This window comes from Eumetopias jubatus, unplaced genomic scaffold, assembly GCF_037043125.1.
Source record: "Eumetopias jubatus isolate StellerSeaLion01/CBP00866 unplaced genomic scaffold, mEumJub1_p1.0 scaffold_4, whole genome shotgun sequence".
In the NCBI taxonomy this organism is placed as follows: domain Eukaryota; kingdom Metazoa; phylum Chordata; class Mammalia; order Carnivora; family Otariidae; genus Eumetopias; species Eumetopias jubatus.
In genome coordinates this window covers 152,118,531-152,141,526 of record NW_028274810.1, presented here as the reverse complement: position 1 = coordinate 152,141,526, position 22,996 = coordinate 152,118,531, and the positions used below count along the sequence as shown (strand labels likewise).

The window sequence follows — 22,996 nt, the reverse complement described above, 5'->3', positions numbered from 1 at the left end:
CAGTGTTTTGTCATTTTTAAGTAACTGATTTTCTGTGAATGAAGTTTATTCTTTGGTAGTGCTCACTCCATTCCCAACTCATGATCTTATGAGTATTCACTTTACTGAAAAAGCTAATATGTGACCCAAAATGGTGTCCTTATGTGCAGAGAGAGCGACAGCAAGTGCACAGAGAAAGGGTCACATGAGGTCACAGTAAGAAGGTGCCAACAGCCAGCCAGGAGAGGCCTCAGAAGAAATCAACCTTGCTAGCACCTTGATCTTGGACTTCCAGTCTCTAGAACTGTAAGAAAACACTTTTCTGTTGTTTAAGCTAAAAAAAAAAAAATGTTAATATTAATACATGAGCATACAACAGTCTTGGCTGTAATCTATAGACTCTATATACCTATCAGGTTATAAACTGGTTTTTCACAAGTGAACAATTCTGTGATAGGGTACCATTTAGTACTGTAACACCATTATATCATTTATTAGCATCATAATTCCCTTATATGTAAGTTCAACAAATCAAGAAAATGGGAGAATTTTACTTTGAGAAAATCTGATTCAAATTTTTTGGCATATGATCCAGAGGACTAATCTTCTTGCGAAAAATAGACATTTGCATTTAAATAATTTCAAAATATTTAAATAATAAAATTTTAACCTAAGTAAACAAGAAATATAAAACAAGCACAAAACTTTAATAAAATAGGGAAGGTACTAGACAGAAAACTTTTTTCCAATTTCAACACTAGAATGACAATTCTAGTTTCACCAGAACAGTTGGTGTGTTCTGTGTACCTAATATATTTGCTATACAAGCTCATATATTTTTAATAAAATGTATTCTGATAGATGCTGCTAATAAAAATCCAGTGCATATGAAGTTTGTTACCATGTTATCCTATAGTCCAAATTCCTTTGAAACCACAGGTCTTCAAGGAAAAACTAATTTTTTTTTTTTTTTTTTTACTGTTGGGAAAACTCAGAAGATTGAACTAAATTATAAATATAAAATTTGACCTAAAATATTTTCTCAAACGAATTTATGGAATATTAGCTTCAATCAAAGGTGTACCTTTGTATACCCCTCAGTCCTCATCCATCTAAGTAAAAATTGTTTTCATAGCTTCTACGAGACAAGGGCAGTAAATTTTGACATACACACACACACACACACAAATGTGTGTGTGTGTGTGTGTATATATATCTGTCTGTCTGTCTCTGGTCATTTCTAAAGATGACAAACACTATGAAACAACACCTGGCTAAACTCTTTTAATTTATATACAAAGCAGAGAACATTAATGGAGATGTACAATGATTATTCAAACAAGCTATACATATGTACAAAGGCAAACAGATAATAAAACAGTCTTTGCAATCTCACTCTGATTATATACAGTAACTTTTGACATAAAACTCTTCTTGAAAGGGTTGGTTATGAATGGTTTCAAAAAATACAAATTATAGCCAATCAAGACATATTTCAGTATTAGATTCAGAAAGTTCCTAAGTCTTTTTAAGTGTGAGGCAGTTTCCAAAGTACAATGGTGGTATGACTTTAAAAAGATTTCTGCCCTCAGTAACAGTGCTGAGCGGAAGGGCTCTTTAGATTCCAAACTGGAATAGGTTCTATCATCGTTTTTTTAACTAGAGTCAAAAAAAAAAAACTTTGAAAATAGGTAAATAATAAAGCAAACCAATTTAATTATGGTAATATTGGCTCCAGCTCTTATACAAATTATGCATAAATTGTGTGTGTGTATATATATACATATATACACACTGGAATCTACAGTAATATAAAGGGAAAACAGGACAAAAAATAAATGAAAAATCTGGGCCCTAGGTTTAAATGTATCATTTTTAAGTAACCCGTATATTTATGGTTTTACTGTATTTTTTTCCCTATTTACAAAAAAAAATTTTCTGGGGGACAAAGTAATGAAAAGTAGTGTACTAAAAGACCAAGATGGGAAGCCTACCACGGACTAAAGCTTGAATCCAGGTAACAAGCCCAAAGACCAGTGGTTTTAGGAGTTCAGAATTCAGTTTATGATAAACTTTCTGCTAAATGATGGTCTTGAATGCCTTGCCAGTAGACCTGGGGATCTGAGAGAATAGAAATAGGGAGAGTTTACACTTACCTTTAAATCAGCATTTTTTTTTTTGACATTATGCTGGAAGAAACTTTTTCATTAGTAACATCCAGAGTGACAAAATGCAGGAGATTATATAAAATTTCTAGGAGCTAAAAGTTTAGCCCCCAAATTCTTCATCCATACATGTTCTTGTCATAAGAAATTATAGAATTGAAACTTAATATACCTCAGTTATTTGCAAATGCCTAAATTTTTCCTCTTTTGGAAATATCAATTTTGCAATTGCCCAACTTTTTCTGTTCATGGGGTCTGATTAGAGACAACAAGTAGCAGCTATTTTTCACCTTGAGTTTCATTGTTTCCAAACTGTCAATCTCTGCTAGTAATTATGAATCTTAAACAATTTTATCAAAAACCTAGAGACTAAAGAGATGCCTATTAAAATATTCTCCTTCCTGTCATTGAGAACTATGCATTGTTTTAAGCCTCTGGAGAGATTGTGAAGATCCTTTCAGAGTGCTGGTAGGAAATCAGTGGAATACAGAACAAAAGCCAACTTTAAAAGCAACAAGAAATTATGTACCATATATACATCATAGCGTATATATTTGAGAATCTTTACAGCTTACATTTCCATTATTACAAGAGATGAAAAACAAAAAATTGCAAGTAGCATGCAAATTATAAATACAGCTTTCCCACTTTACTAACCAAATTCTTACTTTCCAGTGTTACTTTCCAATTTATGCAGGAAACTACCTGCAAAGCTGAAACTGATTAGAAAAATTTTTATAGTTTAAAATATCTTTCTCATTTTAGGAGAAACCAAATACCCAACCATCAAAATTAAAAATAAACTGAATTGTCACAGTCCATTACAGTTATCGTTACTAGATCCACTTCATTTGCAGGTGTCCAAAATAGAAAACGAATAATTCTTTATCTTCAAATTCATCTGTTCTTAAAATGCTACTTAAAACTTTGGTGGTTTTCCTGTAACATAGAAGAAAAGTTAATTTATCAATTAATTTGAATGAATACAGTTTTTACTACTTAATCAAACCAAATACTGTGATCCTATTAAGTGTTTACAGATCTTAAGTGCATGTTACTATAGAAAGTATTAAAGTAACTGGAATTTGTCATAACAGTTCTATGTTTGAAAAATATGTAATTCATTTTTAAATATACTAGATTGTATTCCAAACCTGTTCTGTTGTTGTGGTACCTGGCGTGTTCAAAATAATATGTCAAAATTTTATTTACAAAATAAAAGAGATGAAATAAGTCTGCAAATGAAAAAGTGGCCATATTTTATATAGCACTCAAGTTAAATTTATTCATACATACTCCTAAGATTCCTAAGGTGGGAAAATTTTCCCATCAACATTTTTCATGATAAAATATTCCTGTGTGCGAGGTTATGAAAGAAACCTAAATTTCTGCTTAAAGGTTCTACAAGTTTAGGGAGTTTTAAGAGGAAAAGAGGCTTTGTATTCCAAAGGGCTAGAAATCCCAAAAATGGAGAGCACGGGTGGTATGTTATTTGAGCCACTCTCAGCATACTTATATTCTGAGTTCATCTCAATAGAATACTTTTACCCATATAAAAAAAGTTTGTGGAAACTCTAAATTGTAGTCAAAATGGAAATAGACAATTTACTAAGTGCATAATGAGAACGCTAAGTACTATCCAAGTCCTTCTATACATTATCCAACCTCATCGGCAATCACAAAACTGAGGTTCAAGGTTAAGTGACTTAAGTTTGAGCGGTACACTAGAACACAAGGTGAAGCTACAATTTGAACCCAAGCCTGATACCAAAACTCCTGTCAGTTTCCAATCAATGTGCTAAAAGAGGTGTATTTATTTTGATGAAATTTGATGCAGTGACACAAATATAAAGCACTAAGAACAGCAAAAACACACCAAAGAATAAGTGGGGTGACTTGTTTTACTATATAAAAAGACGAACTGAGAAGAGTAAAGGGCCCAGAAACAGACCACACATATATTGCCGCAAAGGTGGCAGAGGACTGTCCTTTCAGTAAATATTGCTAGGATCTAGACTAGATATCCATGTAGAAAAAAATAAAACTTGACCCCTACCTTACATCATACAGTAAAATCATCTGCAGATGGATTATAGAACTTAAATGAAAAACAATACAACTCTGAGGCTCTTTATCTTTCAATGGAAAAAATATTTCTTAAAATTCCATTCTATTTCTTGACCAGCGTGGTAATTACTTAAGAGTAATTGGTTATATTATACATTTAGACTTACCTACTTTTCTGAATTATAGTCCACAATAAGATTTAAAATCTAGGGAGATAATCCAGTGAAAATACTAAAGACAAATATTTTAGAGTTAATACAAAATTAGAACTACTTACTGGTTTTTGAAGTACAATGGGATGATCAGGCAGAAAGTCTGGTTTTTTTCTGCAGATGGAAACACTTGAGAGCTTCAACAGGAAATCTCTGCTGTATTTAATTCTCTCTATAGATATTAAACATAAGATTAATGTTATAAAATAAAGAACTTTCGCAGAACACTTTTTGGCTCATTGTTTTCTGAATGTCCCTTAATAGTCCATTATTTTATAAAATGAGTTTCTGTGCAAAAGAGAAGAGAAGCAAATAATTTTGATAAGTATCTACTGCCTCCTTTTTTCCTTTTACATGGAAAGGAAGCCAGATAACGAAGGAAAAATGGGAGAGAAACATTTCAAAAAATCAGTAATGCATGGTTTCTTTCATCTGGTTATTCATATCTAGTGAAGGGATGTTATAAAGTTTAACGGCAATAATACATGTTGGACAATTCTGATCCTGCCAAAATAGAACTCTAATAAGTAAATTAAGACTAGAAAGGCTTAAGATGTAATACAATCAAAATAAATTCAAGAAAAATTTATTGTACATCTACACATCAGAGATGTGCTAGGTAATGGTGAAAAAGATCCAAGACAGGGTCCTTATCTTTAAAGGAGAATAAAAACAATGCTTCAAATATCTGCATATTTCTCATCAGAAACTGTCACCATAAAAGATCACTTGCTGAGCCAGAAACAGCAGAGCAATATCTTTAAAGTGCTAATAGAAAAGAACTGACAAGCTAGAATCCCGTACTGTGAAACAGAAAAAAATATCTACCGGTCTCCATCCCTGGTTCCTTGCACAAAGCTCCTAAAACCCTTGTAATTTCTTTAAATGATAAGAGTACTTAGGAGCATCTTTTGTTCTAGTATTTGGTTTTTGACCCTACTTCCTGACATAGAGCTCTTAAATCCCTTGAATTTTCCTGGGTGACAGAAATGACCTTCGTTCTAATGAGGTGACTTCTGGTGGGCTTCTGGACAGAGGTTGGTCAACAGAAAGATCAAGCCATGATTAGAAGATTGAGACTTTCAGTCCTACCCCCAACCTCTTCCTAGAAGGGGAAGGGCTAGAGATTGAGTTAATGATTGATCATGCCACATGATGATGCCTCCATAAAAATCCCCAAAGTATGGGGTTTGGAGAGTTTCTGGGTTGATGAACACATCCATGTACCAGGAGGGTGGCACGCCCCAACTCCACAGGGACAGAAGCTCCTGCACTTGGGTCTTCTAGACCTCGCCCTATGTATCTCTTCATTTGGTTCTTCATCTGTATCCTTGTATCTTTTATTATATAATAAGCTGGTTAAGTGTTAGTTTTCCCTAAGTTCTGTGAGCTGTTCTAGCAAATGATCAAGACCAAGAAGGGAGACTTAACCTCTAATTTATAGCCAAGTTGGACAGAAGTTTTGAATATCTGGGGACCTACTACTTGCAACTGTCATCTGAAGTAAAGGGTAGTCGTGTGAGATTGAGTCATGTGAGGTTAAAAGACATTTTCAGAGAAGAGAAAATCTGAACAAATTATTAGTAAGGAGATTGTATCAGTAATCAAAAACCTCCCAACAAACAAAACTCTAGGACCAGACGAATTCTACCAAACATTCAAACAAGAATTAATACCAATCCTTCTGAAACTCTTCTAAACTCATGAGACTAGCATTACCCTGATACATCCTTTTCTTAAAGGATGCCACAAAAAAATTCAGGCCTTGATTAACATAGATGCAAAAATCCTCAAAATATTAGCAAACAAAATTCAACTATACATTAAATAGGTCACAGTGGGTACAGAGGAAACATTCCTCAACATAATAAAACACAAGGAGGATGAACCCACAGTTAAAATCATACCCAATGGTAAAAGTTGAAAGCTTATTTTTTTTAATTTTTTTATTATGTTAATCACCATATATTACATTAGTTTTTGATGTAGTGTTCCCTGATTAATTGCTTGCATATAACACCCAGTGCTCCATTCTCTAAGATCAGGAACAAGACAAGGATATCCGACAAGACAAGGATATCCACTCTTGTCACTTTTATTCAGCATAATACAGGAAATCATAGCCACAACAATTAGACAAGTAATACAAAGCATTCAAATTGGTAAGGAAGATGTAAAGCTGTCACTATTTGCAGATGACATGATACTTTATATGGAAAACCCTAAAGACTCCATAAAAAACCTATTAAGTGAATTCAGTAAGATGCAGAATACAATTAAAATACAGAAATCTATTGTTTCTATACACTAATTACAAATTAACAGGAAGACAAATTAAGAAAACAATCCCATTTACAACTGCATTAGAAAAATAAAATAGGAATAAATTTAGCCAAGGAGATAAAAAACCCTATACTCTAAAAACTATAGCACATTGATGAAAGAAACTGAAGATGACACAAATAAATGGAAAGATATTCCATGCTCATGGACTGGAAGAATTGATATTGTTAAAATGTTCACATTACTCAAAGCAATTTACAGATTTAATGCAATCCCTACTAAAATACTAATGGCATTTTTCACAGAACTAGAACAACAACAACAAAAAATCCTAAAACATGTGGAACCAAAAAAGACCATGAGCAGCCAAATCTATCTTGAAGAAAGAACAAAACTAGAGGAATCACACTCCAATTTCAAACTATACTAGAAAGCTATGAAAACATTGTGGTACCCGCTCCAGAAAAAGACCTAGAGATCAAATGGAACAGAATAGGAAGCCCAGAAACAAACCCACACTTATATGGTCAATTAATCTATGATAAAGAGTCAAAAATACACAATGGGGAAAGACAGTCTCTTCAAGGAGGACCTGGGTGGTTCAGTCGGTTAAGTGTCTGCCTTTGGTTTAGGATTGAGCACCGCGTCAGGCTCCCCACTCAGCAGGGAGTCTCCTCCCTCTCCCTCTGCCAAGCACCACCCCACCCCCCGTGCGTACTCTGACCACTCTCTCTCAAATAAACAAATAAAATCTTTTAAAAAAAAATTCTTCAATATGGTGCTGGAAAACTGGATGGCAATATACAAAAGAATGAAACTTGACTGCTTTCTTATACCACACACAAAAATAAACTCAAAATGGATGAAAGAGCTAAAAGTAAGACTTAAAACCATAAAACTCCTAAAATAAAATAAAAGGTAGTAATCTCTTGGACCTCAGTCTTAGCAATATTATTTTAGACCTGTCTCATTAGGCAAGGGAAACAAAAGCAAAAATAAACAATTGGGACTACATCAAATTAAAAAGCTTTTGCAACGCAAAAGAAATCAACAAAATTAAAAGACAACCTACCAAATAGAAGATATTTGAAAATGATACACTGATAAGGGGTTAATATCTAAAATATATAAAGAATTCTACAACTCAACACCAAAATAAATCCAATTAAAGATGGTCAGAACCTGAATAGAGATTTTTCCAAAGAAGACATACAGATGGCAAAAAGACACATGAAAATATGCTCAATATTTAAGCATCAGAGAAATATAAATCAAAACCACAATGAGCTATCACTTCACACCAGTCAAAATAGCTAGTCTATCAAAAAGACAAAAAAATAGCAAACATTGACAAGGATATGGAGAAAAGGAAACTCATGCAGTCTGTGAGAATGTAAACTGGTACAGCCAATATGAAACGTAGTATTGAAGGTTCTTCAAAAAAAATAAAAATAGAAATATAAAATCCAGCTTCTGGATATTTACCCATGGAAAACAAAAACACTAATTCGAAAACATAATGTACCCCCACGTTCACCACAGCATTATTTACAATAGCCAAAGTATGGAAACAACTTGTTTACTGATATAGGAATGGATAAAGAAAATGGATAAAGAAAAGAAAACACACTAGAATATTACTCAACCATAAAAAAGAATGAAATCTTGCCATTTTTGACAACATGGATGAACTTAGAGGGTATTAAGTGAAAGAAGTCAAATGGAGAAACACAAATACAGCACAGCCTCACTTATATGTGGAATCTTAAAGAAAAACTAAGGTCACTGAACAAATTGGAGGTTGCCAGAGTCAGGAGGTGGAACACATGCAAAGTGGGGAAAGGTGGTAAAAAGGTACAAATTTTCAGTTATAAAATAAGTAAGTCATGGGAATAATATGCACCATGGTGACTGTAGTTAATAATATTGTACCACACATATGAAAGGTGCCAAGAGAGTACAACAGGAGAAAAAAAATTTGGAAATATGTATGGTGACAGATGTTAAGTTGACTTATTGAAATGGTCATTTCCCAATATATACAAATTTTGAATCATTATGTTGTACACCTGAAACTAATATAATGTATATGTCAATTGTGTTCCAATAAAACAATGCTAAAAAAATTAAGAGACTTGAAATCATAAAGACTATATTCTCTGATAACAAAGTTAAGAAATCTATAATCCAGAAAAACTTCAAGTATCTTAGAAATTAAATAACATACTTTAAAATAACTCACAAGTCAAAGATAAAATAATGAGGAAATTAAAACTATTTTAAAGTGAATGACGACACCAAAATTTGTGGAGTATATCTAAAGCGGTGCTCCAATAGAAATTTATAAATTCTTATAAGAATATATCTACAACAAATGACCTAACAATCCATTTTAAAATGCTAGAAAAAGAACTAAACCTTAAGTATAAGAAAAAAATTTATAAGTAGATATCACCAAAATAGAAAATATGTAAAATTAAAATGCCAAAGCTGGTTCTTTGAAAAAGAGAAATGAATTTGACAAATCTTGGGCTAGATTAATTGATGCAGAAAAGAACACAAAAAACAAATGCCAAGGATCAAAAACGGGTTGTCCAGGGGCACCTGGGTGGCACAATTAAGTGTCCTGTTCTTGGTTTTGGCTCAAGTCACAATCTCAGGGTCATGGGATCAAGCCCCATGTCAGGCTCTGCTTAAGATTCTCTCTACCCTGTCCCTCCGCCCCTCTTTCCGCACCCCTGCCCCCGGCTCTTTCTCCCTCTCTAAAATACATAATTTAAAAAAAAAAAAAGGGGTTGACCACAGATTGTACAGATGTTGAATAGAAAAAAAGAGATACTATGAATAACTATAAGCCAACATTTGACAACTTGGATAAAATGGATATAAGTTTTTGTGTGGATACATTTTTTTCATTTCTCTTTGGTAAAAAACCAGTAATGAAATTGCTGGGTTTATAGTACTTTGGAAACCAGGACCTCTTAGAATTGCTATAACTAGGGGCGCCTGGGTGGCTCAGTCGTTAAGCGTCTGCCTTTGGCTCAGGTCATGATCCCAGAGTCCTGGGATCGAGTCCTGCATCGGGCGCCCTGCTCCGCAGGAAGCCTGCTTCTCCCTCTCACACTCCCTCTGCTTGGGTTTCCTCTCTTGCTATGTCTCTTTCTGTCAAATAAATAAATAAAATCTTTAAAAAAAAATTGCTATAACTAAAAAATCGTATGAATTGTCAATACTAAGTGTTGGCAAGGACTAAAAACAACTAGAATTTCCAGATATTGCTGGTGATAGTCACTTGGAACAAATTTGTCATGAAATTAGGCATACATTTACCATATGACCCAGTAATCCCACTTCTACCCAAGAGAATGAAAACGTATCCACACAAAAACTTTTACAGGAATGTTCATAGGAACATTATTCATGCTTTCCAAAACTGAAAACAACAAAAATGTCCATCAGCTGGTAAACAGATCAACAAAATGTGGTATAGCCATACAATGAACATACTTACTCAGCAATAAAAAGGAAGGAACTATTGGTTAGTGCTACAACACAGATGAGCCTGAAAAACATTATGTTAAGTGAAAGAAGTCATATGTAAAAGATTTATTTATATGATTCCATTTACATGAAATGTCCAGAACAGGCAAATCAATAGAGATAATGATTAATATTAGTTGCCTGGGGCTGGGTGGTATGAGAATGGGTCCTGACTGTAAATGTGGACAGGATTCTTTTTGTGGTGATAAGTATGTTCTAAAACCGAATTGTGTTAATGGTCACACAACTCTGCAAATTTACTTAAAAAGACAGTAGTTAAAATGGTGTATTTTATAGTATGTAAATCATTCCTCAGTAAAAATCTTTCTGTTGGTTTTTTTTTTTTTTTTAGATTTATTTATGTTAGTGGGGGGAGAAGCAGAGAGAGGAGAGAGAATCTTAAGCAGACTCTACACTGAGCAGGGAGCCCGACATGGGGCTTGATCTCATGACCCTGAGATCATGACCTGGGCTGAAATCAAGAGTCAGATGCTTAAACCAACTGTGCCACCCAGGTGCCCCAATAAAGATCTTTTAAAAAGTAATAGGCACTGGGGGCTAAGGATTCTAAACTTAGACAATGAAAAAGAGAGGGAAAGAACAAGAACCTGGGCAGCTGTTGCTGCTGTAGTACATGTAAAAGCTGAATGAGAATTTTCCAGTGATGCAAATGACTTGTGGCTTTTAAAAGAACTAACGGCTAATACTCAATTACAAGTTGTTCTCTGGGCTACGCTGCCAGATAAAGAAATTGGGGAAAGCTATTAGGAAGCAAAACAAAAGAATGAGAAGATAGAAAATAAGAAAGAAAATTAGAGAATCAAGTAGACTAATATCACTAATATCTGACTATAATAGACATTTCAGGAAGAAAATAGAGAAGATGGAGATGAGAAAATTATCAAAGAAATATCCACAAAATTCCACATCAGAAGAACCAAAGTGCACCAACTTCCCAGGAAAAAAAAATTGAGGGGAAAAAAACCTACACAAAGGAAATTTAGAAGAGCAAAGATAAACACAAAATCCGAAATACTTCCAAAGCCAATAACAGCAAAAACAAAAACAAGAACAGAAAACAAGGCCATTTGTAAGTACTGGGGACCTGAATGGCACTGAACTTTGTAGAATTAAAAGCCAATTAATACAGCCTGCTGGAAAATGAAGCTAAATGCCTTAAAATTTTAGAATGAAAATAATTTTCAACCTGGATTTTTGTTAATCAAATTTTACATTTAATCCATACTATGAAAACTCAGCTAGTTCTGTAAGAATGTGTGTTCCAAAAGTACAGCCTCCTGAGGTTGAAGACATTCCCTGCCTCAGGAAGGTTTCACTTGGCAAGTTTTGACAATACTACCAAGCAATCCTGCAAATTCTCCTTTTCCTCCTCCTCCATAGCTTTATTGAAGTATAATTCACATACTATACAATTCATTCCTTTTGAGTGTGCAACTGAATGATTTTTAGTATATTTACAGAGCTGGGAAATCACTGCCACAATCTAGCTTTAGAATATTTATATCAACTACCCTCTGATACCTCATTCCCATTTGTAGTTACTCTCCATTCTCAATCCCATCTAAGCAATCATTCTTTCTATGAATTTGCATTTTCTAGATATTTTATATAAATGGAATCATACAATATCCAACCTTCTGTGTTTGACTTTTAGAGGTTCATTCTACCTGGAATTTTCTATCTAACCAAACTATCAATCAAGCATGTAATTAGTACATTTTCAAATACACAAATTCAAAGAATTCACAAACCAATACCCTTTTTTGAAGCTCCTGGAAAATGCACTGAGCAAAATGAGGAAGTAAATCAGAAAAGAAGAAAAACCTAAGAGTCAAGAAACAAGCGAGTAACCAAGCAAAAATAACCAAGAAAGAAACCCTAAAAGTCTATCCCTCCACCAAAGCAACAAACTGTCAAAAACTTCCAGAACCAACTTTTTCTGGAATCAAAAGCTTACACAACCAGGGGAATGCTTAGTAAAGAAAAGAACAGCTAAATTTGCTAAAGAGTTTTGTGGCATTTTAACTTGCCTGAGAATATCTCCCCTAATCCAGCTTGGCGATGGCCTTGAAAACAACTCCTCTCATTCCTGGTACAGGTTCCCAGTACTGGAGAGAGCAGTGCAAATCATATTCTCAGAGAACCGTGGTTGTTCATTTTGATCTGTCTGGTGGCTCCCTAAAGAACCATCTCAAAGGACTTGCCTTTATCTCACCTAAGAACTCTCCTGGACCTGAGGGTGCTATCTGAATCCATTTGTCAAAACATTTATAGGGAAATGTATTAGCCAATTCCACCTGGGAGAAGGGATAACAATTAAAACAAATAGGAAAACCCAAAAAGCTTAGGAATAAAGATTAGGGGAAAAGATGCTTTGGGGAATAAGGGCACAGAAAGACTCAGATTTTCCTAGGAATCTACAAGGCTACATGCAATGTAAAGGCTAGGCTCATGCTCATAGAAAGACTTAAGAAGGTCCTAAGCTGTCACCTCTGGCTGACCTTCCAGTTTCTCAGAAGCAAGAAGTAAAGTCAAAGGAAGAGTTGTAAACTGCCCGATCCAGTACTTACTAAAGGCACACCCCAACACACATATAGAAGCCATATGCAAAGATTGGGAGAGGTTTTTTTTTTTTCCTTTTCTGTTTTTTGATTCTAGGCATTAAAGGAATTCTCTGCCAAATCATCAGCTGACCATGAATATATCACAACAGAGACATGAGTGGCCACATGGAACATAGACTTTACAACATTAGTTCACAAAAGTCACTAGACAAACAACAAAAATTACAACAAGCAGTAACAGACCCTTCAAAAAGGAGAAAATCTGATTTCCAGAGTTAATACATTATACTCAAAATACTCAGTTTTCAAAAACAACAACAAAATACAATGCATGCAAAGAATGAAGAAAGTATGGCCCATACATAGGAAAAAGAGAAATTAACAGAAACTTTCTCTGAGGATGCAGAGATACTGGATTTACTAGAGAAAGACTTTATTGTTTTAAAGATTTTATTTATTTATTTGACAGAGAGAGAGACACAGAGAGAGAGGGAACACAAGCAGGGGGAGTGGGAGAGGGAGAAGCAGGCTTCCCACTGAACAGGGAGCCCGATGTGGGACTCAATCCCAGGAACCTGGGATCATGACCTGAGCCAAAGGCAGACACTTAACAACTGAGCCACCCAGGCGCCCAAGAGAAAGACTTTAAATAAACTATTTTAAGTGTGCTCAAAGAACTAAAGGAAACCATAAGAACGTGTCTTGCCAAAAAGAAAATATCCACAAAGAAATAAAAAGTATAAAAAGGAACCAAACAAATTCTGGAAAAAAAAGTACAATAACCGAAGTGAAAACTTCACTAGAATGGTTCAATAGCAAATATGAGCAGGCAGAAGAGTCAGCAAATTTAAAGTCAATTGACATTACCCAGTCTGAGAAGTATAAAGAAAAAAAAATGAAGAACGTACAGAACCTAAGATACTTGTGAGAGCACAGCGAGATACCAGCAAACGCATAATGGGAGTCACAGGAGGAGAGGGGAGAGAGAAAGGACAAAAAAAAATATTTAAAGAAATAATGGCAGAAAACTCCCCAATTTGATGAAATACATACACTGACACAACAAAGAAGCTCGATGAACTACAAATTGAATACACTCAAAGAGGTTCACACTGAGATGCATTATAAGCAAACTGTTATAAGACAATCTTTGCCTTAGAAAAAATGCTAAAGGGAATCCTTTAAGCTGAAATAAGAAAGTACAAAGTAACTGGAATCCACATTGAGAAGTAAACACCAGTAAACCTAACTACACTGGCAAGTTAAAAACTAGTATCAATGAATTTTTGGATGTAACTCCCCTTTATTTCTATATGACTTGAAAGACAAATACATAAAATTGCAGAATTATAAATCTAGGTTAATAGATTATACAACATTGGAAGGTGGAATTTGTGACAATGGCATTGTAAAGTGGGATGAAACTATATAGGGGAAAGTTTTGTATAATATTGAAACTAAATTGATATTTACACTAGATTTTTGTAAATTAAGTAATTCCCCAGTGTAACTACTAGGAAAATAATATATATATATAATAAGGGATAAAAATATATATATAAATATATATTATATATAAATATGTAATATATAAATATATAATAAGGGATTAAAAAAGGAAATAAAAATGATGGAGATCTATTAAACACAAAAGAAGGCATTAATGGAGGAAATGAAAAACAAAAAAGATATAAGACTTATAGAAGACAAACAGCAAAATGGGTGAAATTAATCCTTTCTTATTCAGTAATTTCAATTAAATGTCAGTGATAAGCACTCCAATTAAAGGGCAGAGATTGGAGGAACGGATTAAAAATATGATCCAATTATATGCTGTCTCAAGATACTTTAGATCCAATCACAAAAATAAGTTAAAAGTGAATGAATGAAGAAGAAGTTTTTTCCTGCTGCTAGGTTTGATTTACTGGTATTTTTGTACCTAATATTCTAAGGATTACTGAGCTATAGTTTTCTTTTCATATGATGTCTTTGTCTGGCTTTGGTATCAGAGTAATATTGGCCTAACAGGATAGTTGAGAAGTATTCCTCTTCAATATTTTGGAAGAGTTTGAGAAAGTCGTGTTACTTCTTCTTTAAATGTTTGGTAGAATTCACCAGTGGAGCCATCAAGTCCTGGACTCTTCTTTGTTAGGAGACCTTTTATTACAAATTCAATCTCCATACTTGCTATATATTTATTTAGATATTCTATTTCATCTTAAGGAAGTTTTGGTAATTTCCATGTTTTTAGTAATTTTTCTATTGAACCTAGGTTATCTAATTTGTTGGCATATACTTAAATGTATTTTCTTATAATCCTTTTTTTTAATTTTATTATGTTATGTTAATCACCATACATTACATCATTAGTTTTTTTTTTTAAAGATTTATTTATTTGACAGAGAGAGACACAGCGAGAGAGGGAACATAAGCAGGGGGAGTGGGAGAGGGAGAAGCAGGCTTCCCGCTGAGCAGGGAGCCCGATGTGGGACTTGATCCCAGGACTCTGGGATCATGACCTGAGCCGAGGGCAGACGCTTAACGACTGAGCCACCCAGGCACCCTACAGCATTACTTTTTGACTGGGATCATTCCCTGCATATTTTCAGACCACAGTGCTTTGAAACTAGAACTCAATCACAAGAGTAAGTCGAAAAGAACTCAAATACATGGAGGCTAAAGAGCATCCTACTAAAGAATGAATGGGTCAACCAGGAAATTAAAGAATTAAAAAAAAAAACTCATGGAAACAAATGAAAATGAAATCACAACTGTTCAAAATCTTTGGGATGCAGCAAAGGCAGTCCTAAGAAGAAAGTATATAGCAATACAAACCTTTCTCAAGAAACAAGAAAGGTCTCAAATACACAACCTAACCCTACACCTAAAGGAGCTGGAGAACGAACAGCAAATAAAGCCTAAACCCAGCAGGAGAAAAGTTGAAAACAGAGCTACCATATGACCCAGCAATTGCACTACTGGGTATTCTTATAATCCTTTTTATTTCTGTAAGCTCAATGTCCCCACACAAAATCAGTTGTATTTCCTACACTATCAATAAACAGTCCAAAAAGGAAATTAAGAAAACAGTTCCATTAGCATGACAAAGAATAATTAGGAGTAAATTTAACTGAAGAGGTACAAGACTTATACACTGAAAACCAAGACACTAATAAAATAAAGATTGAAATAAATGGAAATACACTCCATGTTCATGGACTGAAAAATTTAATATTGTTAACATCCCCCAAAGTGATCTACAAGTTCACTATTATTAGCCCTATCAAAATTCCTTTTGAAAGAAAAGGAGCCTTTTTTGCAGAAATGGGAAAGCTGATCCTAAAAATCACATGGAATTGCAAGAAATCCCAAATAGCCAAAACAATCTTGAAAAAGAACAAAGTTGGAGACTCACACTTCCCAATTTCAAAACTTACTATATAAAGCTACAGTAATCAAAACAGTGTGGTACTGGTATAGGACAGACATACAGATCAAGGAAACAAAACTGAAAGTTGAGGAATAAAAACATACTCCTGTGCTCAAATGATTTTCAACAAAGGTGCCAAGATCATCCAATGGAGAAAAAAATAGTCTCTTTAACAAATGGTGATGAGACAACTGGATATCCAAGGCAAAAAAAAAAAAACAAAACTGAATTTGGGCTTATACTTAACACTATATATAAAAACTAATTCAAAATGGAAAAAAAGACCTAAATGTAAGAGCTAAAACTATAAAACTTATAGGGGTAAATCTCCATGACTTGAGATTTGGCAATGATTTCTTAAACACGACATCAAAACCATGAGCAACAAAAAAGAAACTAGACTTCATCAATTTTTTTTAATTTGTACAGATACGTACACTATCAAAAGAATGAAAAGAAACTCTAGGAGAAAATATGTGTAAATTATATATCTGATAAGTATATATCTGATAAGAGCCTAATATATCTGATAAAGGTCTAATATATATATCTCAAATACCTTATATACACACACGTACGTGTGTGTGTGTGTGTGTGTGTGTGTATGGAGGGGAAGAAAGGAACTGAGCATGCAGGTGGGGGGAGGGAGAGGCAGAGAGAAAATAAATGAAAGTGTAGTATCCAAAACTTGTAACTCAACCACAAAAATAAAATAACCCAATTAAAATATGGTCAAGGGACTTGGATAGACCTTTCTCCAAAGAAAAAATACAAATGGCCAATAAGCACATGAAAAGACACTCAAAATCATTAGTCATCAGAGAAATGTAAATCAAAATCACAACAAGATACCACTTCACACCCACTGAAATGACTATAATAAAAAAAGATCCTAGGGGCACGCCTGGGTGGCTCCGTCAGTTAAGCGTCTGCCTTCGGCTCAGGTCATGATCCCAGGGTCTTGGGATCGAGCCCCACATCGGGCTCCCTGCTCGGCAGGGAGTCTGCTTCTCTTTCTCCCTCCACCCCTCCCCATGCTTGTGCTCTCATGCTTGTGCTCTCTTCTCTTGCTTCTCTCTCTCTCAAATACATAAATCTTTTTTAAAAATTTAAAAAATAAAAAAATTTTAAAAAGACCCTAACAAAGACATCAAGAAATTGGAACCCTTACATATTGCTACTGGGAATGTAAAATGGTATAGCCACTGTGGAAAACAGTTTGGCAATTCCTCAAAAAATTAAACATAGAATTACCACGTGACCTGGCAAGTCCAATCCCAGGTGTATATCCAAGAGAAATGAAAACAGGTGTTCAAACATGACAAATATTCATAGCAACATTATTCATAATAGCCAAAAAGTTTACAACCCAAATGTCCATCAACTGAAAGTTAAACAAAATGTGACATATCAATACAAGAAAATATCATTTAGCCATAAAAAGGAATGAAGAATGAAGTACTGATACATGCTACACATGGATGAACCTTGAAAATCTTACGGTAAGTGAACGAAGCCAGACACAAAAGGTCACAAATAATATAATTCCATTAGAGGAGATGTTCAGAATAAGTATATCCATTAAGACAAAAAGTAAATTAGGGTTTGTCAGTGGCTGGGCAAAGGGGAGAATGGAAAATGACCATTTAAGGGGTATGAGGTTCCTTTTGGGATTATAAAAATGTTCTGAAACTAGATAGTGGTGGTGTTTGTACAATATTGTACTAAAAGCTACCAAATTATACATTTTAAAGTGGTTTAAATGGTGAATTGTACTTCAATTTAAAAAGGAGAAAGAAGAGATGCCTGGGTGGCTCAGTTGGTTAAGCCGCTGACTCTTGATTTCAACTCAGGTCATGGTCTCAGTGTCGTGAGACTGAGCCCCACACTGGGCTCTGCACTCAGTATAGAGTCTGCTTGAGATTCTTTCTCCCGCCCCCTCTGCTCCTCCACCAGGTCACACGTGCTCTCTCTCATAAATGAAATGAAATGAAATGAAATAAAAATTAAAAGAAGAAAGAAACCAAAGAATTACAATGGGGTATCCCAAGATAATAGTCAAAGTACATTCCAGGACAACAGTACTGAAGAGTAAACAGCCCATACGAGAACAGGATAATGGAGGATTCTGAAAGAGAAGTCTCCTCAGGTGGAAAAAAAATACCAACTGATATATTTGTGCATAAGAAAAATATTATAGGTAAGTGTGACAGAGTTTTTGGAGCATTTAAGGGGAAAAGTTAACAGCAGTTGCACAGAAAAACAATGCAAACATTAGCTCCAAGAAAAATGATGGATTGTATGAAACAGATATGCATCTCTTGGCTAAGCACCTGTATTTACATAAAGAGTGGTAATTCAGTTAAAACTGAAACTTGTGAAATAACTATATGGTAGTGAGGGAAGATAGACGGGTAAAGAAGTGAGGGAACTGATGTGGAAGATGTTCTCATTTTCCAAAAGAGGCTGCCAATATCAAAAAATAAAAAAATTAGAAACAATTTAAACATTTTATTTAGAAATACAGAGTTAAATACTAGAAGAAAAAGCTAATAGAGTATTTTCATATCTTTTAAATTTTACAGACTGACAAAAATTTGGAAACTAAATTAATAAATAATTTTTCTTTTATTAAAAAGTAGCTAGTGGGAAAGACTACTTGTTATCCCCAAGAGCAGTTCTTCCCTTCTGCTTCAGTAACAGAGTTAGCAGTCTAGACAGCTAAAGATTACAATTTCCAGTCTGCTTTGTATAGTATGACTAAGTTCTGCCCAATGAGATATTCAGTGAAACTGATAGATGCTACTTATGGGTCATACTTTTAAGGAGAACTACCTCTCCTCCCCTTACCTCCTTCCTGATGGCTAGACAGGGAATATGGCGGCTGGAGGAAAAGCATTCATCTTGGGCAATGAGACAGAGCCATACACTAAAGTTGGCAAAGCAATGAGATTGAGTCCAATAACACTTCACCAGAGCAGAATGAATACACCAGCTCAATTATGAGCTATTACAGAAAATACAGAAATAAGCTTCTATCTTGTTTAAGCCTTGTTATTATGGTCTTTCTTATAAAGCAGTCAAACCTATAGCATTTCTAATATAGACTGAAATCAACCGAAAGAATATAATAAAATTTCTTATGTAGATAAGGTTTGCACCTAGGCAACTATTAACAGGAATGCTAAGACTTCCTTACGAAATTTAGGAATAATGGTAAAAAATTTACCTTTTTTAACTGGAGACTGATGTTGCTGTTGTTCATTATGACCTTGAGAAAAGGCTTGCATTCCATTTGTCTTACACTATTAAAAAAAAAAAAAGAAAATATACTTTTTAACTATGGCTTAAAAATTTTATATAACCCTTTTTGTTTTACCATCCAAAACTATTTTCCCAAACAAAGTATTAGTCAAGACATATTTCTGGCCTAAATGATAAGCAATCTTGTAAGAATGCTTATTAAAAATAAGCAAAAAAAACTTTCAAAATACATTCACATATATCTTTAACTATTTTGTCATGATTTTTTAACTAACTCCTCTTCTGATTCCATGCTCACCAAGAAGTACCCGGATTACAATTTAGCTTCCCATATATCTCCCTAGTGCATATAATAAACTAGTAGAACCAATAAGAAAATATGCAGCACAAGACAGTAAGATTTCTCATGATAAAAAAAAAATGGGTTTTCTGATTTTATAATCAGTTTCACAAATTTGGTCAATACAATCAATCCTTAAGATAATCTCTTACATTGACCCATTTCATTTTGTTGGTTGCTTTTGCTGTACAGAAGCTTTTTAGTTTGATGTAGTCCCACTTATTTTTGCTTTTGTTGCTTATGCTTTTGAGGTAATATTCAAAAAAATCATTGCCAAGACCAGTGTCAAGGAGCTATTATAGTTTGCAAACAGTAGGCCGTACTCTGAACCATCGTAATTCATTAAGGTAGGTTTCTCTGAAGACATCTATCCTGAAAAATGAACATCTCCACTCTATCAATCACTATAGTAGCAAGTTGTAGCCCATTCCTTAAACACCTGCAAATTCTACCAAGGTAACTCTGCAAGAAGTCAGAAAGATTAGTTATCTAGCCCTATGACACAATGAAGAGTAATGAGATAACCCTACAATACTGAGTCATCAAAATAAGTTATCAGGAAAAAATCAAATTTTAGCAAAATCTTTAGTTTTAAGTAGAGGTAGAAAAATATAAAAATGTCAAAGATTTTCATTCTCCAAAGTTTCTCTTCCTGTTAGATTTAATAAACAACATGAACTACCATATGGCCCTTTTTAAAAATTAATTTTTTAAATTTGACAATTTCAGCAGAGGCACACTTCACTAACACTAAAATGCAAGACCTAAAATCAAATTCAAAAGTAAACTGTAATCTGAAAAAAAATTAAGAAACAATTTCTTTTTAAAATAGTATTTAAACGAAAATACTTAGGAATAAATTTAACGAAGGTGGTGTAATATTTGTACATGGAAAACTATAAGACACTAAAGAAACTAAAGATAACATAAATAAATGGAAAGATATCCTATGTTCACAGATTGAAAGAATACTGTTAAAATGTCCTTACTATCTAAAGTGATCTACAGATTCAATGCAATCCCTTTCAAAATTCCAGTAGCATTTTCTATAGGTAAAGCAGTCCTAAAATTTACATTGAAAAACAAAAGAAGCCAAAGTAATCTTGAGTAAGAACAAAGCTGGAGGCATCACACTTCCTGATTTAAAACTATGTTACAAAGCTATAATAATCAAGACACTGTAATACTGTCATAAAAAGACACATAATGGGACACCTGGCCTGATCTCAGGGTTGTGAGTTTGAGCCCCATGTTGGGTATAGAGATTAGTTAAAAATAAAATCTTTAAAAAAAAAAAAGAAAGACACATAAATCTGTGGAATAAAATAGACAACCCAGAAATAAACACACCCCTATACTCAACTAATCTTTGATGAGGGAACCAAGAATACACAATGGAGAAGGGATAGTCTCTTCAACATACAGTGTTGAGGGGCATCTGGGTGGCTCAGTCAGTTAAACGGCTGCCTTTCAGCTCAGGTCATGATCTCAGGGTCCTGAGATCGAGGCCCACATCAGGCTCCCTGCTCAGTGAGGAGTCTGCTTCTCCTTCTCCCTCTGCTGCTCCCCCTGGTTGTGCTCTCTCGCTTGCGTTCTCTCTCTCAAATAAACAAATAAAATCTTTAAAAAAAAAAAGTGTTGAGGAAATTGTATATCCATGTGCAAAAGAAATTTTATCCTTATGTTATACTATACACAAAAATGAATTGAAAATGGATCAAAACCTAATGTAAGACCATAAAAACCATAGAAGAAAGCATATGGAAAAAGCTCCTTGACACTCGTCTTGGCAACAATTTTTTTGAATGACATCAAAAGCATAAGCAACAAAAGCAAAAATAAGTGGGACTACATCAAACCAAAAAGTTTCTGTACAGCAAAAGCAACCAACAAAATGAAACAGCAACCTACTAAATAGGAAAAAATATTTGCCAACCATATTTCCATTAAGGGGTGAATATCCGAAATATATAAAGATCTCATATAACACAACAGCAAAATAATAATAATAATCTGATTTAAAAATAGGCAGAGGACCTGAATAAACATTTTTCCAGAGAAAACATACAAATGGCCAAGAGGTACATGAAAAGATGCTGGATATTGCTGAATCATCAAGGTAATGCAAATCAAAACTACAAGGAGATACCACCTCACATCTGTTAGGAAGGCTATTATCAAAAAAAGGTGAGGGTTGGCAAGAATGGGAGAGGAAAGGAATTCTTGTACAATGTTGGTGGGAATGTAAATTGGTTCAGCCATTTTGGAAAACAGTATGGAAATTCCTCAAAAAATTAAAAGTAGAACTACTGAAAGATCCAGCAATCCCACTTCTGGGTATACATCCAAAGGAAACAAAAGCCCAATCTTGAAGACTGTGCAATCCCATGTTCATCCACTGCAGCATTTTTCACAATAGCCAAAATAAGGACATAACCTACATATCCATCGACAGATGAATGGGATAAGGAAAATGTGGTAGATTAGATAGATGAAAAATATTTAAATAGACTATTATTCAACCATAAAAAGAGAAGAAAATCCTGCCATATGTTACAACAAGGATGAACCTGGAAGACATTATACTAAGTGAAATAAGCCAGACACAAAGACAAATATTGTATGATCTCACTTACATGTCAAATGTTAAAAATTCAAACTCATAAAATTAGAAAGTAGAATGGTGATTGCCAGGGGCTGAGAATAGGGGGAATGGGGAGAAGCTGGTCAAAAAATACAAATTTTCAATTACGAGATAATTAGGTTCTAGAGATCTAACATACAGCATGGTGGTTATAATTAATATTGTACTATACACTTGAAATTTGCTACGAGGGTAAATCTTAAGTGTTCCCCCCTACATACACACATACAAGTTTGGTAACTGTGAGGTGCTGAACGTGTTAATTAACTTGATTGTTAGGATCACATCACAATGTATACATGCATTAAATCATCAGGTTGTATACTTTTACAAAAAATTATGTTGTATAACCTAAATATATTCAATTTTTGAATCACACCTCAAGAAATCTGGAAAAAAAATGTACTTTGCCATTTCTGCATATATTAGCAACTAAAAATACTGATTATTTTGAATATTTCATAGCATGTAAGAGTACATCTACTAA

At 34.2% G+C, this 22,996-nt stretch overlaps 1 protein-coding gene across 1 annotated transcript in view; it reads right to left on the bottom strand.

Annotated features, from left to right (window-relative positions):
- Positions 1-2,679: 2,679 nt before the first annotated feature.
- Positions 2,680-22,996, bottom strand: part of CUNH8orf88 (chromosome unknown C8orf88 homolog) — a 35,523-nt gene continuing 15,206 nt past the window's right edge. Inside the window, exons 4-6 of the mRNA XM_028111440.2 lie at positions 19,491-19,566; positions 4,489-4,595; positions 2,680-3,083 (exon numbers count right to left, since the gene is read on the bottom strand). Coding sequence (XP_027967241.1) covers positions 3,060-3,083; positions 4,489-4,595; positions 19,491-19,566 — 207 coding nt within the window. The 3' untranslated portion in view covers positions 2,680-3,059. The remainder of the gene's footprint in view (positions 3,084-4,488; positions 4,596-19,490; positions 19,567-22,996) is intronic.